The 18,791-nt window shown below is 35.0% G+C and overlaps 1 protein-coding gene and 1 long non-coding RNA gene across 2 annotated transcripts; one reads left to right on the top strand and one right to left on the bottom strand.

Annotated features, from left to right (window-relative positions):
• The first annotated feature begins 4,372 nt into the window (after nt 1-4,372).
• LOC111985184 (uncharacterized) lies at nt 4,373-5,482 on the top strand. Its single transcript, XR_010629864.1, has 4 exons — nt 4,373-4,583; nt 4,666-4,737; nt 5,122-5,216; nt 5,313-5,482. It is a non-coding gene; the product is annotated as an uncharacterized LOC111985184 (long non-coding RNA).
• A 2,544-nt stretch (nt 5,483-8,026) lies between these two features.
• Nucleotides 8,027-12,371, bottom strand: LOC111985182 (putative pentatricopeptide repeat-containing protein At2g01510). The gene is made up of 2 exons (XM_024016824.2): nt 8,753-12,371; nt 8,027-8,662 (listed from the first exon to the last, which is right to left on the bottom strand). The coding sequence occupies exon 1, from the start codon at nt 12,115-12,117 to the stop codon at nt 9,658-9,660; it is 2,460 nt and encodes an 819-aa protein (XP_023872592.1). The 5' UTR covers nt 12,118-12,371; the 3' UTR covers nt 8,027-8,662; nt 8,753-9,657.
• Between the last annotated feature and the right edge of the window lie 6,420 nt (nt 12,372-18,791).

Raw genomic sequence — 18,791 nt, 5'->3', positions numbered from 1 at the left:
AAAAACTGCAATCAACGCTGCCATCAGCAAAAGTAAAACCATAAATAAAGAGATTTTACACTTTCACATCCCACAGGCACAACGTCCCAAAGCAAGATTTTTTTAGAATATAACTATAAAATCCAAACAATATCATTAGTTAGGCAACGTTTTGAAGTAATTTGGTTTCTAATCATTCGAGTCCAGAGGACTCGATTTTTGAGTTGTTATTTTCCTATTTTGCCCGCAGGTGAGGTTGACAAGGATCCATGTAGGCCAAGAAATCAAGTTCATTGGACTCGTTTCTTATACATAAAAATCGAGTTCATTGGACTCGGTTTTTATACATAGAAATCAAGTCCTCTGAACTCGGTTTCTATGTATAAAAATCGAGTCCAATGAACTCGATTTCCTAATCTCATCAGTCTCGTCTCACAACATCAACGGTCACATGGGTACTGAGCTGGAAATCGAGTCCAGAGGAGTTAGATTTTCATGAATGGTCCCCAACCCTCCACGTGTTGCGATGGGTCCCAGCTGGGACCTGTTTTCCTCCTTACCGTGGGGTCTCTCACTTTTAGCTCTATATTCTCTTCAGAAACTCAGCTCTATATTCTCTTCAGAAAACTTTCCTAAACTGTCTCTCACTTGCACTCACAGAGCACTCATCTCACACAACACTCTCAGGTAATGTTTTTACAATATTGTGATTATTTGCTAGTTTTTTTTTTTTTTAAGAAAAATTTAGAACATATTAGGAAAAGTTTTGTTTTTGTTATTTGTTAGTGTAAATATTGTGATTAATTTATTTGTTAGTATATTGTGATTATTTGCTAGTTTTTTTTTTTTTTTTTTTGAAATTAATATTAGGACACATTTATATAAGATCATGAATATACTTAAGAAAAAATGTCTATAATCTAAAATTATAGCCTGTTGGAAGATCTCAAGATGATGACTTATCTAACAATAGACTATCCAAGATCTGAAGTTTAGGTGTTTTTGTTTGTCCCTTAGCATGTGTAAGAGTGCCACCTTGTCTTCTAAGAACTTATTCATGAAAGGTATAGAAATCATTGAAATATTATTCTGCTTAGCGTTCGTGAGAGAATTTGGTGAAGGCTACAAAGAACTACATGTGCTCACTCTTTTCCTGACCATTTTGTAGCTCATGTGAACTCTGTAATCAATTCTTAATTTTTAAATAACAATAGAGTTAAATGTTCTGCTGACTTCTGCCTCATGGAAATTTTGTGCCCTCTTCTTAATATAAGTTACTGTCCTCTTAACGGCTGTCATTTTACATTAAACTTTTTTACTTAACCACTCATTAAAAATTAAAACTCAATCTTGCATATTGGTATATTAATTATTCGTCTTGTATTCTCAATTCCTCTGCAGGTTGTTGTTGTTTATAATCCCTTAGGATGGAAGAGGGAGGAAGTAATACGAATTCCTGTGAGTGCTTCTATTCTTAGTCTTTTATATGTCATTGAATTTATTCCTTTGAATATTTTTCACCAATTCTTCATAGCCAACACTTTTTATCATGCCCCAAAATTAAATTTATTATCATATTGCTTTGATTTTTCTTCATCCCCTGTTTATCTAATGGTAATTATCCACATGTAATCTGCCTTTCATCATTGTTTATGCATTCTGATCTTTGGGCCTTTCTGATACAACTCCCTGCCACTTAGAGCACCTTGAATATCATTGCTTTTAATGATTCTGCATAGCTTATAATGTGACCTTGTAATATTTTGCAAATTACATAAAAACAAACCATTTTTTCAGTACAATTAACATTATTGGGCTTTCAGGCTGTGTAATCTTAACCATTCAGAATGTGATATTGGTCGCGTGATCCTTAAAATTCAATGATGTCTAGGATGCTTGATGTTGATACACTGGCCAATGTCAATGGTGGATTGCAAATAAAGATTACAGTCTGTGACCAACACGAGTGTAAATCGTTTCTGCCTTTCTGGAATAGTTCTTCCCAGCCATTATCGTTAGCTATGTTGGTGTTGGTAGTGTTTTTGTATAAGTGTGGGTGTGGGCGTGGATGTGGAGGTGGAGGTGGGGTTGATGCCATACCACATGTCTCTGCCAATAATGTTCAGACACGCGGATAGATCCAGCTGGTTCACTCAGCTGTCCAGTTGTCACTGGCAGCCATGAGTTAAAATAGCTCTGATCAAAACATTCAATTCATTTTCTGACGCTTATTACAAGAAAAAAAAACAATACTCGCCCTATTTACTCACTTTGTTTAAAGTGCTTTGGGTTTTATTTTTATTTTATTTTTAATTTATTTTTATTTAATTTATTTAATTTTTATTTATTTATTTATTTTTTTTATAAATAACAATAAAACTCAAAGTATATTATTAGTTAGACAACGTTTTAAACATATTTTATTTTTACAATTCGAGTTTAGAGGGCTCGATTTTTGGGTTATAAATCGAGTATACTGTACTTGAGTTTCCTATTTTGCCAACAGTTGAGTTGGACAAAGTTTCCACATAGGCCCAAAAATCGAGTTCACTGGACTTGGTTTTTGTACATAGAAATCAAGTCCTCTGGACTTGATTTCTATGCATAGAAATCGAGTCTACTAGACTCGTTTTTGTTAATAAAAATCAAGTCCAAAGGACTCGTTTTTTGTTCATGGAAATTTCTGGGCACCTCACCCAATTCAAAACACGCACTCATAAACTCACTCAAAACCCACACACCTTACACACAGATACACTCACTCAAACCCACACACCGGTCCTCTCACTCTCACTCTCACTCTCACTCTCACCTTGCGCAACACCACTCCGAGTCTCAAACCTACATCGGTCCTCACACTCAAACCCACACCGGTCTTCAAACCCAAATACACTCAAACCCAGACACTGTCCGGTCTCTCACTCTTCAAACCCACTCTCACTCTTCAAACTTTGCGCCACTTTGATTCCTCTCACTCTCACTCTTCAAACGTCGCGCCAACTGCTCAACCTCGTCACTCTTCAAACCCTCACTCTCACTCCCAATATGTTGTAATTTATTCACAATTATTTACTAAATATTCCCAATAATTAATCATAATATTACTAGTCNTCAGAGTAGTAAAAAAAAAAAAAAAAAAATACTGTTGAAGTTGGTCAAGGAAACTTAAAGCTTACTTTTTCCACCACTCAAGGAAAGATGATAAATTTTGTTAATAGCAGAAGCTTGGTATGTAATGCGCCTGAAAGTTCTATAATCACTTGTTACTTGAAATTTATGCTTACATTTTCTTTCTCCATGATTTTTTTTGAAAATTTTGTTTTCTTAACTATGATCAAAAGTGAAATTAATGTTTTTGTTGTTGCTGAATTTCATAATAGTTCATTTTGCTTACCCCTTCTGCCCTCCCCATCCCCAAAAGAAAATATATACAAAAAAATAAAAATAAAAATACAGAAAGAAGCTGGAAAATGAATGATTCTGTAGCTAATGCACTTAGTCATAACCTTTGAAGGTTGAGGAATCAGTTGAACAATCTTACAGTTATTACTCTGGATATAATGGAAGCGACAGATCCTCAGGTACAATTAAGGGTCCACTTGTTTTGGGTGTAAATAGTTTCAGGAAATCATTTTTCGTAAAATAGGCTGTTTGGTTGGGTTTGAAAATAGAATTTTTTGGAAATCATTTTCATTTGACTGTAAAAAAGAAGCTTTGACCACTGAAAATAATTTCCGTTCCTATTTTCACTTCAAATGATTTCCGGAAAGAGAGAGAGAGAGAGAGAGAGAGAGAGAGCGAGAGGAAGAAGAGGGAGCCCAGAACGCCTTCGACGTCGCCGGCGAACCCCGAGCTCCAGTCCGATGACCACAGACCGAGCTCCAGTCCGACGATTGCACTGCGCCGATCGTCGATCGCAGCACCGCGCCGCTTGATCTCGCCTCCACTCAATCTCATCACCCTCTCGAGCTCGGTCTCTCTTCCTCGATCTTGTCGATCGCCTCCGCTCGATCTCGCCGTTTGATCACTCTCTCTTCCTCGATTTCTCAATTTTGTTTTTTTAAGTTTGATTTTTGTTGTTGTTGTGGTGGTGTGGTGGTGATGTTTTGGTGGTTGTGGCTTTTGATTGCCGGAATTTGCTGCCGTGGGTTGAATTGGAGTTTCGGTAGTGTGTGGTGTTGGGATTTGGCTGTGATTTTGAAATTTTTTGTAATAAAATTTTTTTGGATGCTGAGAAAATAGCTGAGAAAATGTGAAAATATTGTAGGAAAATAGCATTTTCAGAATAGAACCAAACACATGAAAATATTTTCTATAACAATTTTTATAATGCAACCAAATACTTGAAAATATTTTCCTTTTCCGAAAATAGCATTTCCGGAAAATAGGCTATTTTCCGGAAAATATTTTACAGGTACCAAACACAGCCTAAGTTCATCTTGTGTTACATATCTCTCTCAACCTCTCTTTTATTTATGTTCTGAAATTGCATGACTTAAAAAGTGAAAGAGTTGTTGAATTATCCCTTTCTGAGTTATTTTTCAGATTTCTGGGGCATATGTCTTCCGTCCAATGGCAAATTTCCCATAAAGCATGAAGAACAGGTGTTTGATGCCTTCTGATATTTATTTTCCATGGAGAACTAATAATCATGGTAATCTCGATTTGAACTGTTTAAAGTTTCAGGTTGCTTTGACTATTCTGCATGGACCAGTAGTAGAGGAAGTACATTAACAAATCAATCTGTGGATATATCAGGTGCCTTACTTGTCATGATTGCTATCTATGCATTATGTTTTTCCTCATAAACCTTTTTCCTTTGTTTCAGCACCGTGAACATTATTATTGCATGCTGAAGATAATGCAAATATATATTTTTTAATTAAAATGAGCAGTCACTTCTAAATTTCAACTAAAGCATTTGAATTAAACGTTAAATTTCTTGTACATATGCACAGTTTTAGAGATGAGGAAAGAAATGCTAATTTGGGAGCAACTAGTTATGAGTGCTTTTGTAACTTCAGGGAATTTGCTGTTGTAGTTATATATGTTCAGAAGCTTAGATATTACATAATAAAATTTTGGCACTCAGCTCATCTTTGTTTTACGAAATTTTCATTTAAATATATAAACCATGATCAGGTAATGCAGATCATCCAAATGCCTATTGGACTGGTTACTTTACAAGTAGGCCAGCGTTAAAAGGTTATGAGAGGATGATGAGTGGTTATTATCTGGTAAGCTCTTGGTCCTTTCTTCCTTCTTCTATTATGTCCTGTCAGGCTATTTTGGCATGCTTTAAACATTTAAATCCTTTTGTGTTCTACGATTAGGCAGCAAGGAAATTGGAGTTCTTCAAAGGCAGGAAGAATTCTTGGGCCAAACACTGATGCACTAGCCAATGCTCTGGCAATTTCTCAACATCATGATGCAGTTTGTGGTACAGAAAGAGAGCATGTTGCTGCTGATTATGCAAAACGATTGTCGATGGGCTATGCAGAGGTGCAACTTAGTTTGATATCCAACCATAACTTATGATTGTTGACATTGTAAAGTTTTATGTGAATGTCTAATATTGTCAAGTTGTACTTCTCTGGCTGAGAAGTTGGTTTCCTCTTCGCTTGGTTTCTTGGCAGACTTGAGATCAAGTACTAGACAAGGGAATCCAGTAACAAATTTTCAGCAGGCCGTATACAATATCGACCATTTTCTTTATTTAGTTTATATTTTGTATAGCATGTACTCTCTGCTTTATGTTACAGAAGAAGAATTGTGCTATAAATTATTCTTTCTGGTATGGTGGAAAGTAATTTGATAACAAACTACACATGACTAATATGATTATTAGTTCACGTTACATGTCATCTTTTGTATCTGCTGCAACATGAACTCTGGTTTGTTTCATGCACAAATTTTGGTGAACTGCACTTTATACTAAAATTATAGCCTGTTGGAAGATCTCAAGATGATGACTTATCTAACAATAGACTATCCAAGATCTGAAGTTTAGGTGTTTTTGTTTGTCCTATTTTTTTTTTTTTTTTTTACTACTCTGAAAGCTGTGTATAGATGATCTGGTTGAACCCATACCTACAACTGAAAGGTAAAACAATTCAAAAACTTATATTGCTACCTTGAAGAATGAATTTCACGTTTTTCCACTTCATAAAAATAATAAAAAATGTATATCTATTGCAATAATAATAGCAGACCTGGCTTTTTGGCACTTGAAATAGTGTATGTGCTGAAACCAAGTAGTGGTACATACAGACACTGAAAATGCAAGCAAATACTTGGATGTCTCAGTTGGACTTTGACCTAAGTACGCCCTAAAGTAGTAGTTTCTTGTCCACATAGGCACTGGCAGGAAGGAGGAGTTGCGATAAAAGTCATGAACAGTAACATTTTCTTTGATAACCTAAAGAGAGTCAAATCTTGTCAGTAGGAATAAAAGTTATGCCAATCTAATTACACTGGAACATGTTTGATAATGATGAAACAATGGGATTGCCAAAGTATAAATACTTCCAGACCTATCAGAAAATACATGGGATGCATTCACACACACATACACGCCAAAGAACTCCTGTTGTCAAGGAATACTCTTAAAGAGGCCTCTCATATTACCTTTAAAAATAAAGTATTCTTTCCCAAAGAGAGAGAGGGAGAGAGAAGGGAGGGAGACAATTCATATTTTTTAGTTCTACATCTTCCACGATTTTAGGATATTGAAGAAGTCATCAATTACTAACCTTACATTCAACTGGTCCTGGTCCACATTGAAAGTGTTTCATACACATACAAGTGGGCATTCACACATACAATGCTCAGGCTTAAAAATGTCATTTTAATCACACTGCTATATTGCCTAAACTAATACAAGTTTATTGTGCTTTGCATCATTCAACAAATCTACGCAAATGTTTCTGGTTCTCTCCATGTAGTAACTAGCCGACATAACAAATCATTTAACTTCTCATATTGTTCTTTAATGTATAATTTCTGACTCTAAAAAATGAACATGTTCATCTAGCGCATCCCAATTGTTGGTATGAAAGAGCAGGTAAGCAAATGGCTTGTCGACTAGAATGAAGATCCAATACATGTAAGTAGCCTAACTTCTTCAATACATACTGCATGACTAGTCCACACATTTAGATCATTTAAAGAAATGAAAACCATAATGCGGCCTTGAATTTCAAAACACAAGACACTGTTGCAAGAATGGAAGTACTCACAGGAATTTGAATTACATCATTCCTCTTCCATCCAAGAGAATTGTAGACCACAACTACCTATAAAGATAAGAAGACACCAAAAAATGGTATTTATCTAAATGGAATAGAAACAATCATAATTTTTGCAAGGAAAAATATTTTCCTTGCCAAATTATTTCCTTGAGACAGATCAACTTTTGATCCAGGACAATAACTTATATTCAGAAGTGGGCACTAGAAAAAGAAAAGAAAAATAAGAAGATAATAAAAGGATAGAAGAGTACAAACACAATTCATATGTCAAAACCATTTTTAGCTAAATTTTCAAAGTTTATTTATTTATAAATACAATTTTAAAAATGTTTCCTGCAAAATTATTCTTTGACAAGAATGTCAATAATTAAATCATTAAATGCCTTTTTAGTTGTTACAAGCATTTATGCCCTAAAGAAGTTAGCATTATGTAACATAGCCAAAAATGAAAGAACAAAAAGTTTCAAAAAGAAAAAAAATTTCAGTTTAAAATTTTAAATTTAACAGAATATTTCAAACTGCAGAGGGCATTTTGCCCATTATCAATCAATCAGGAGGGACATTGCTCATTTTTTGAGTTAGCGTGGAGGTTGAACTGGACCCTATAGTTTAGGGGGGCAAATTGGAATTAACCCATAATAATACAAAGATAAACTACCCCTCTAAACATTACTGCCTCTTAGTCATTAAAAAAAAAAATGCAGGGATAACAGATTGCAGCCAAAAAGTACCATATTAACAAGAGAACTAAAAATGTGCTCAAAAAAAAACAAGATCCATCATCAGAGATATACGAATGCCACAATAAAATGAAACTTTTAAGCAATGAATTAAAATAGCTCAGTAGCTGAAGCTCATAATACTTTACTGGTTGAAACTTCCCACATCTAGTATTTGACATAGACTGAGAAAAGCAAGAAAGTGAAGATGCAAATAATTCCTTAGCCTACACATAAATTTTGAAGAAATGGATGACACTTGGAAGAGAGAGAGAGAGAGAGAGAGAGAGAGAGAGAGAGAGAAACTTTGAGAAAAATCATATGGTTGAATTGATAAGCCAAACTCACACCTCTGTGTACCCTATCAACAAACATTTTGCGTAATCATTAGCCACATGTAGGTTTTCTGTACCAGTAACTCCATCATGATGTTGAGCAATTGCTAAAGTATCTGCCAGTGATTCTGTATTGGGCTCAGAACAACTCCTTCCCTTGAAAAACTCTAGTTGCCTTGCGGCCAATTATTCATTAGAGATAAATAAATCTCAAACTCCAAAACTGTCATTAGACTGTTCCAATAAAATCCATCATACAAACTGAAACAGTCAAATAAATGATACCAAATAATAGCCACTCATTATTCCGACATAGTGCTTCAAGGCTGGTCTACTGGTAAAGTATCCTGTCCAGTATGCATTTCCACTATCTGCATAACTGGCATGGTGCATGCTTCAAACTTTAAGAAAAGGTTGAAGTGGAAAACAAGAAGAAACGGGTTATATAACATCCAAACGTTAACCTTACGGGAAAAAGTCATCAGTCTTGATTGGCCAGGATTCATCTGTAGCAACTTTGCATCAGTATATATGGATGGGGTAGAGTATAGAGCATTGACACGCCCATCCTAAAAAGCCAATTAGAACAAAAAAAGGGTTTTAGAAAATAAAAGAAGGCTGTGAAACGGCGAGGCAGAATTTACTGACACAACAAAAGATTCAACATTAAAGAGAGAGACAGTGAGAGAGAAGAAGAAGAAGGAAGACATATGTATGAACTAAAACTTATTTTAGAATGGCCCGTATTCATGAGATGGAACTATTAACCCATTTAGCAGGACCATAGCAAGTTTGATTAATGTTAAACTCTTAAGGCCAAACCTGAATAATTATGTGTAAAGAAATGGGATATATAAAATGAAAATTCTGGCACAGCTTTTAAGATTATGTCCTGCATATTTTATCAATCCTAATAAGTTTTAAGGCTGATATAATACAGGCCAAAATTGAGCACAATGGCATATCCCAAATGCTGTAACTGAATAGGAGGGGAAACATCATTAATCTCAAATGTGAAACCATCAGGAGGGTCATAATGCCTATGGACTATCCCTGTGAATATTTGCATATGAAGCTTGCAACAGGAGTCAAAAGAGTACATGAAATATCATTGAAGTAGAACACAGAAAACAAGTAGTAAATTCTCAAGTCAAAAACTTTGAAAGGGTCTAAGAATATAGACATCATGTCCCTCCTTAACCTGTGAAGATGAACCAAGGGCCTTGGAAACCCATCAAACAATCTCAAGACTCTTGTCATTTAGTCACTTAGCTCTATCTTGGTAATCAATTCGAGGAAAAAAGAGGGAATCAAATCTTAACTGCAACAGAAATTAAGACACATTATAATCCACCCATTTGGGGTTTATAAAGGTCACCAATAGTCCCCACAAGAGCAAAAACCATCTCTAAAATGATGGAATCTGCTTGAATCCCTGACTGTGATTTCCCTTGCGACAATCCTTGAGATCACCTTGATTGCAGCATGGCAGTCTGTGCAAGCTCTTAGATTCTTCATCACAAGTATAGGTGACCCTTCTGGTGTACTGATCAGAGCATATGCAATTGCTAAGCGTTCACTGTGATATTTAAGAGACTCTGCTTTGATCTCCTCATCTACATTGTGAAGGGCACAACTTGTGTCTGGCTTGTATCCTTCCTTTTCCATTTGCTTTGCTAGCATATCAATCTTTCTCATGATATCCCCCATTTGCGGGTGGGATTTGTCATTAGCTGAGAAGACATGATTCTTATGTTCGATTTCAACCCAGCTATAAGCAGGGACCTTTTTAACTCCTCTATCCCTCATTGCCTTCTTTACCTTCCCAACATTGTCCCACTGGCCTACTGCTGCATAAATATTGGACATATTGACATAAGGAGCAGCATCCCTAAGCTCTTCCATACTGAAAAGTTGGTCTGCTGCTTTCTTAGCCAATTCTTGATTTTTATGAATTCTACATGAATTTAGAACTGACGACCACATAATCTCATCAGGTTCAAATGGCATTTGAGCCATCAACTTCTCTGCTTCATCAAACCGTCCACTCCGACACAACACATCAACCAATGACGCATAGTGTTCTTTTTTGGGAACAAGTTTATAAACTTGAGTCATGGAGTTGAAGTATTGCAATGCTTTGTCAATGTGCCCACAATGGCTGCAAGCAGTTAAGACACTAAGAAAGCTAACTGAATCTGGTTGAAAACCTGACTGGACCATTTGTTCAAAAGACATAAGAGTGCCTACACCATCTCCATTCTGTGCATAAGCTGAGATTAGGGCATTCCAAGAGACTGGGTTCCTTTCAGGCATTTCTTTAAAACTTTGAAGTGCATCTTTTAATGACCCACATTTTGCATACATATCTACGAGTGCACTTCCAGAAAATACATTTGACATAAATCCTGATCTGATTACAAATGAATGTAACTGTTTCCCTAGTGAGAGGGAGGCTAAATTTGCAGAAGCCCTCAAGATGCTAGCAAAAGTTGCCTGGTCAGCACTTACATTGGTTCTACGCATCTCATTGAACAGTTTTAGGCTTTCTTCATGGAGTCCCTTCTGAACATAACCTGAGATCATCGCAGTCCACGGAACTGTGCTTTTGTGGGCTAAATTTGCAAATATCTTTTTCGCTTCCTCAAATCTGCCACATTTGGCATACACGTCAACCAAAGAATTTCCAACCAGAACTTCTGAATCGGCTGTTGACACAATAGCTTGGGAATGAATTTGTCGACCCATTTCCAAGTCCAATGTATTGGCTGCAATGCTCAACAAAGTTGCAAGAGGGAATTGCCTGCGATCAAATCTGGTAGACTGTAATTCCCGGAAAAGATCAAGAGACTCTTTGATTTGCCCATCCCAAGCGTAACCCGAGATGATTACATTGTATGATACACCATCCAACTCTGGCATCTCATCAAAAAATCTCCTTGCTTCAAGCACACGACTGTGCTTTGAGTAGAAATCGAGCAAAGCATTCCCCACAAACACATTCCAAACAAAGTTGGTCTTCACCACAAAAGAGTGAATTTGCTGCCCAAATACCATGTCATCTAATCCAATCCCAGCACATAGAACCGCGGCAAAAGTAAACTCTGAAGGCTTGAAACCAAAACGCTGCATTTGCATAAAGAGCTTTATTGCGTCTTCATTCATCCCATCTCTTGAGAACCCTGTTATCATCGCATTCAAAGTGACGCAATCTCTTTCAGGCATTTCCTGAAAAAGCTGACAAGCTAAATCTAGGCAACGTGTTTTGCAGTAAGCATCAACCAAGGAATTGCAAACCATGAGAGTCGAATCAAATCCCAATTTAACAATATGGGCATGGACTTGAACAACTTCATTCGCCGTCTCTGAGTCACTGCATCCAGATAAGAGAGTCGCAAAGGTTATATAATCCGGTTCCGTCCCCCACCTACACATCGCCGCAAAAAGCTTAAAAGCTTCTCGAAATTGATTAGATTGCGAATACCCACCTATCAAGATTGTCCAAGTAACTGCTGTACGTTCAACCATGGCGTCAAACAACTCTCTAGCATAAGAAAGATTGCCAGATTTCACATAACCGGAAATCATCATGTTTGTCGAGATTGTATTCTTCTGAGGCATTTGATCAAACAGTTGACGTGCATGGGACAATTCACCTCTTTGGAGAAAATCGTTGACCCGGAAGTTAAAACGGCATGTTTGTGGATTGAAGCCCGTTTTGATGATACGGGCATCGATAAAATGATGGACATCATTGAGAGGTAGCTTTGAAGATTGAGAGGCTCTTAAAGAAGCGAAGGTTTGAAGCGCATTTGCTCTATGTAAAGGTTTCATAGGAAACAAAGAAACATAGAAATTAGTTTCCTAATAATGAGCGCGCCATTTCATTTTTTCAAAACCTAAACTAAACACACGAATCCGTGACGTGGAGAACTGCTTAGTAACTAGACATGGTTTTTTTTGTTTTGGGCCTGATTGTATGAATGACAATGTAGATTACGAATAAAAAAGAGTTAAAAACTTAAAAAGTACCTGAGACTCACTTCCGCTCGGTAATTAGCCTCTATTGGGTCCGGGTCTAAGACCCAACTTTACTTCTTATAACCATTTTTTTTTTAATTCCATAGTTACAAATTTTTTTGATAAACAATGTTATTTAGATTTCTTTGAAGATCTGATTATTCATTCAGATGTATGCAGTTTACCAGGACCGGATTTATAGTATAAGCATATAAGGTGTTCACTTAAGACCTACAAAATTTAACACAGTTTTTTTTGTGTTTTTTTTTTTTCATTATAATAGGTATTAATTAAGTTCAAATATTAGTCAATAAATAAAATGATATTTTTTTTATCAAATAAAAAACAAGAAAAGAGAGAGAGAGAAAAATATTATGTTCACAACATTTTTTATAACACTTTTATAACAAATCATAAGTTACAGGTTATTAATTGTTACTAGCTATTATTGGTGTATAAAAAAGTAATTTTAGTTGTGGATTCAAATCAAAATGAGTAACAACTTAATACCTAAGATTTGTTGTAAAAATGTTATGAACGTAGCACTTCTAAAAATAAAAAGAGCAATACAAAAAAAAAATTTAACATTTTTCACAACAATTGAGTTGATAAACTTTACTATTTGTTATCTAGGTCCGCAACTAACATTACATTTTTACTTACCAGTTACCACTGCCAATTTGCCACACATCAACATATGTGAAAAGTTTTGACAATTTTTTTTTGTTTATAAACTTTCTCAACCAAAAAAAAAAAAAAATCTACATGGTTTATTTTAATTAGTAATTTTTTCATCTAAAACAAGATAATAGATTTTAAGTAAAATTTAAATTTTTATATAAAAAAAAATAGTTTAAAAAAAAAAAATATATATATATATATATTAAAAAAAATAAAAATAAAAATAAAAAACTCCAATTCATTTTTTGCCTTAGAACCCTAAATGCATCAAGCCGCCTTTTATGCAATCCCCTCGTCTCACACCTAGTAGTTTTAAACTCAAGATATCATACATATCATGAGACTTTAAGAACCACTTAGCCAACCCTTGGGTTGATAGTTACAGTTTGAAATCTATATGTTTTGTTTTGAACTTTAAAATACTAGGAGGTCTCAGTCGAACTATAGCCTGGACTTTAGAATTCTTTTGTATTATTTTTATATTTTAGCTTATTAACTTAATTTATTAACTCAATTGGAACATTTTGATATTTCCAATTAAAATGTCGAGGTTCAAATCTTCCTCCCCACTATCAAATTTTTAAATATATTATATATATATCATTTTTTTTTAAAGTATGATGATACATTATAAAAAATTTTGTATTTTATAAATTCTAAGCAAATAAACAAATAAACATTTTAGTAAAAAACTAATCCAAAGCCACTACTAAACTTTGAATAGGTGCATACTTGAGATAAATATATATGGTGCCTCATCATAATTAGTTGTATGAAATTTAAAATAAGATTAGTCAAGAGTTTTGTAATTCAATGGTTTTTTTTTTCTTTCTTATGAGAAGAATTATGGTTCAAATTCCCCCTCCATTACTATTGTAAATATTAAATTATCAAAAAATTAAAAATAATGTAAGATTCTTGAATTCCATTAATTTGAAATTAATAACTTTTTTAGCCAGAAAGTACTATATTAACAAGAGAACTAATGACGTGCTCAAAAAATAAAAAACATGATCCATCATCAAAGCTTAAAAAGGTATATAAATGCCACTATAAAATGAGCCGATTAAGTATCCGTTTGGATACGGATGATAATTTGAGCGTCTGTGTTTTGGGTTTTAATTTTTTATTTTTTGGAGAAGCGTGTGTTTGTCTTTTTCAGTGGGTCCCATGCACTATTCACAGGACCTACAAACCTCTTTTTCATCAAAACTTTCATTAAAAATTAGTCCCACAATACTATTCACACATTTAAAAATTATTTTGCTACAATATTTTCAGCTTTCAACAAAATAAGTAGTATCCAAACACACCCTAAGAATGAATTAAAATAGCTCAAGAGCTAAAGCTCATAATACGTTATCTGTTGAAACTTCATAGATGGGTTCACACGTTTAGTATTTGATGCAAACTGAGAAAAGCAAGCAAGTGAAGATGCAACTAAGGCTGCGTTTGAATTGGGCGTAAACCATTTTAGGAAATCGTTTTCCACATTTTCTGCATGTTTGGCTGTTACGGAAAATAGAATTTTCTGGAAAATCACTTCCAATTTTTCCTTACACAACGGAAATGATTTTCAGTACCTATTTTCACTTCATAGTATTTCTGGAAAAAGAGAAAGAGAGGAAGAAAGAAACAGAGAAAGTCCATATCGCAAAGAGAGAGCCCAAATCGCCGGTGCGAGTTCGCCAACAAACCCATCTTCACGATCGCCACAACCCACCGATCTTCAAACTAGAGCCGACGACCCACGAACTCAAAGCCCAAAGCATTTGACCCAGACCTAGACGTTCGACCTAGACGTTCAAACCATGGCCTTCGACCTTCGACCTTTGACCCATCGCCTTCGACCCAGACCTTCGACGACCCAGACCTTTAACCCAGATGTCGTCGTCAACCCAGACCGAGACCCAGACGCATTGCTCTCTCTTCCTCGATCTCTCAGTTTTGTTTTTTTAAAGTTTGATTGTTGTTGTTGTGGTAGTGGTGTGGTGGTGATGTTTTGGTGGTTGTGGGTTTTGATTATCGAAATTTGCTGCCAGAATTTTTTGTTGAATTGGCTGTGATGTTGAAATTTTTTGTAATAAAATTTGTTTGGATGTTGAGAAAATGTGATAAAGTAATAGGAAAATAGCATTTTCAAATGCAACCAAACACATAAAAACATTTTCTAGGAAAATTTGAATAATACTGCCAAACACTTGAAAATATTTTCCTTTTCCGAAAAATAGCATTTCCGAAAAATAGATATTTTTCGAAAAATATTTTACAGGAACAAACGGACCCTAAACCCGACTTTCTCCCGCATGTCAAACAACCTAAACTCGACTTTCTCGGGATCTAACTTAGGATACTGTTCAATGAATTGACTGCACTCAATGCTGAAAGACTTCATGGATCTAGATGGCCCAGAGCCAGTTATGGGCCGATACTCTCCAATCACTTCATGACCACCCAACTTCAGCCTTGCAGCAAAATCAAGGATTTACTATTTGTATCGTAACTCAAACACGGGCCAACCCTTCTCCCACATGAATGTTTAATTAAAAGAGGTCCAACATACCTACTAGCCAGTTGCTGAAAACGAGTTCCAATGTGCTTATTGTCTTACTGTTAGTTATTTGTTAGACCCTTGCATTTATTAAGAACACAGACATCAGATTGTTTCATTTATTCAACCTCTCCGCAACACCTCTTGAACCATAATGTAGTAGTCTCCTCTCTCCTGTAGAGTTAGATGAATGAGAGAAATTCTCAATAATGATTATGATTACATTTACATATGGTGTATGAAAAGATTAATCATGTATATCAATTGTAACCTCTTGTAAAACATCAATACTCAATAATGTTATTAAAGTCCACAACAATTATGTATTGCCTTAATTATATATTAAGGAAAATTCTTACTCATGAATGTGTACAAACTAACATGAACGTACTTATGCTTATTTACCATTTGTATCCTAATTCAAACACGAGCCAACCCTTCTCCCACATGTCAAACAACCTAAACTCAACTTTCTCAAGAACTAACTCAGGGTACTGTTCAATGAGTTGAGCGCACTCAATGCTGAAAGACTTCATGGATCCAAATGGCCCAGAGCCGGGCTGATACTCTCCAATTACTTCATGACCGCCCAACTTCAGCCTTGCAGCAAAACCAAGGATTTACCATTTGTATTGTAACTCAAACACGGGCCAACCCTTCTCCCACATGAATGTTTAATTAAAAGAGGTCCAACATGCCTACTAGCCAGTTGCTGAAAACAAATTCCAATGCGCTTATTGTCTTACTGTTAGTTATTTGTTAGACCCTTACATTTATTAAGAACACAGACATCAAATTGTTTCATTTATTAAAACCGCTCTACAACACCTCTTGAACCATAATGCAGTAGTCTCCTTTCTCCTGTAGAGTTAGAAGAATGAGAGAAATTCTCAATAATGATTCTGATTACATTTACATATGGTGTATGAAAAGATTAATCATGTATATTAATTGTAACCTCTTTTTAAACATCAATACTCAATAATCTTATTAAAGTCCACAATAATTATGTATTGCCTTAATTATATATTAAGGAAAATTCTTAGTCATAAATGTGTACAAACTAACATGAACCTGATGCCATAAACTCTAAGAAACTTGAGGGAAAGTTCAAGAATTTGAAACCACTCATAGCATAATGATGCACAAAACTAACATTTTTGGTATTAAAAAAAAAACACACACACACAAAACTAACATGTTAAATAAATAAATAAATAAAAGCAGTAAATACATAAAGGAGAAAAGCTTATTTTAGAAAATCAAGGATAATTCTCTTCAATCCAAGCAAATTCTATCATCAACAGTAATAGGTCTAACCTGATGTTACAAATAATTTCATATAAACACCTTAGGATTATTCGACACATAAGATGCAGAACCGAACTTAAATATCCAAACTCAACAAATGAAACCAAGGTCCCTCCCCACGCCTAAAAGCGCTTGATCCTCTCTATCAGTCAGATGAGGTACAAAAAGGGAATATAATAATAATAATGAGCAATCTGGTAAAGCTTACAATAAACTCGACTTCAGCATGCCCTTTCCCCTCATGAAGTCTGGTAGTCTGCAAACACATTTTTATATAACATTACTAGCAACCTGGAAGTGAAATTTTTATTAAGTTGTGAATAATGAATATTAAAGATATTGAGCCCTAGCATTTGGGCTAACAAGTAACAAAGGGTGGGGAAAACTATTATTTTACTATTTTTCTAGCTTGCGGAAAAATATTGAATTACTTGAGATTGCTATAGACATAACAATTTCCTTTTTCTTTTGGGTATCTACAACGCATATGAAGTGCATTGGCTTTGCTTCCAGATGGGTTAAAAGAAAAGTTAATGGAAACACAAGAAAAGAGAAATGAATTCAGGGGCTTGTATGAATCTGTTCACTCTATTTTAGCAGCGGATGCCCTTAGGTTATTTAATGATGATATTATCTCAAAAAAGGCTCTGAAATGACGTGATGATGCTGAGGCTAGTTCTCATGTACCAGGTTTGCAAGAGCAAAGTTCAGACTCTAGTCGTCTAGAATATTACTTCAGAGAGCTCCAATCACTTCTTTCAGACTCTCCTGCAATCAAAGGAAATTTTCTTTTAGACAAGTAGATGGTGCTGTAACTTTTGTACAAGTAGTTACTCCAGTTCAGATTTGGAAAATGGCAAACAAAACAGAAAAAGGATCTTCACAATTTCGGTGGCATTTGTTTTAGAATTTATTCTAGTTCCCCTAAAGAAAATCTAGTCACTTTGGTTCATAATATACAATGATTATGTCAGTAAGTTTGTAGAGGTACTAGTTGTGAATCTTAATGATTTTTTATACAAAGAATCATCAATCATGTGTTTGAGCTAGAATAGTGCTAGAATGGGAGACCTCTTGGGAAGTGCTCGTGTTGCACCCTTTTATTTGTACTTGTCAAAAAAAGAAAAAATCGTGTACCTGCTAGAGTGAGATACTTGTTCAAGTTAAATATTATCCATTTGTAACTGCAATTGAGAAAAACATGTGTATTATGTGTGTATCTAATTTTTAAGAAGAGTCAGAAAATGAGCAAAAACCGATGTTCTGAGAAACAGGCTATATAGTCTAAATCAACAAGCTTGTCAGTAGTTTGTTTTAGAGACATTGTCTCTTGATTCCTCTGTACCCTAATGTGTAGGGGAGCTATTACATGAACTATGCAATTGATATCCTATTATATACTCCGCCAAAAGACTGTCAAAATTGAAACTTCTATGGCTATCATCAATATTCACGTTTCTGCTCTATTATTATGTGTTTAATTTGGTCTCTGGATTTCAGTAGAAACTGAATATTGATGTTCTCTTGAATAAGATGCTTAAAAGTGAGAGTTTGTTTTACTTTAGGCAATTGGAGTTTTAACACGATCAGCTTCTATTATAGTTGTAAAAATACACATAAGAATACCCCCGGGTAGCACAATTGACTGGGGACAACCAAGACTCATGAAGCGAGAAATGCATATCAGATGGCATGGTGACGAATAAAGCAATTAGTCAGCACAGCATAAACTTGACTGATAATAATTATACAAACTAATAGACATGCAACTAGAATAAATTACCGCATTCTCCTAGAAGCTTATATACTCTTCAAATTTATATTATACCAAATCTAAATAATTAAAAAATTTATATATCCAGAAAACTCAAAAGATTACCGCCATTTTCACATAAACCAGAAAACTGGAAAGAAAAGAACACGAGGCAAATAATCAAACAGCTCT

This window comes from Quercus suber, unplaced genomic scaffold, assembly GCF_002906115.3.
Source record: "Quercus suber isolate HL8 unplaced genomic scaffold, Cork oak 2.0 scaffold_118, whole genome shotgun sequence".
Taxonomy (NCBI): Eukaryota; Viridiplantae; Streptophyta; class Magnoliopsida; order Fagales; family Fagaceae; genus Quercus; species Quercus suber.
Note: the sequence above shows the minus strand (reverse complement) of the source record. Positions and strands in the feature narration are given on the sequence as shown.

Coding starts and splice junctions, on each gene's coding strand:
- LOC111985182 (XM_024016824.2), bottom strand. CDS start 12,117: ATGAAACCTTTACATAGAGCAAATGCGCTTCAAACCTTCGCTTCTTTA.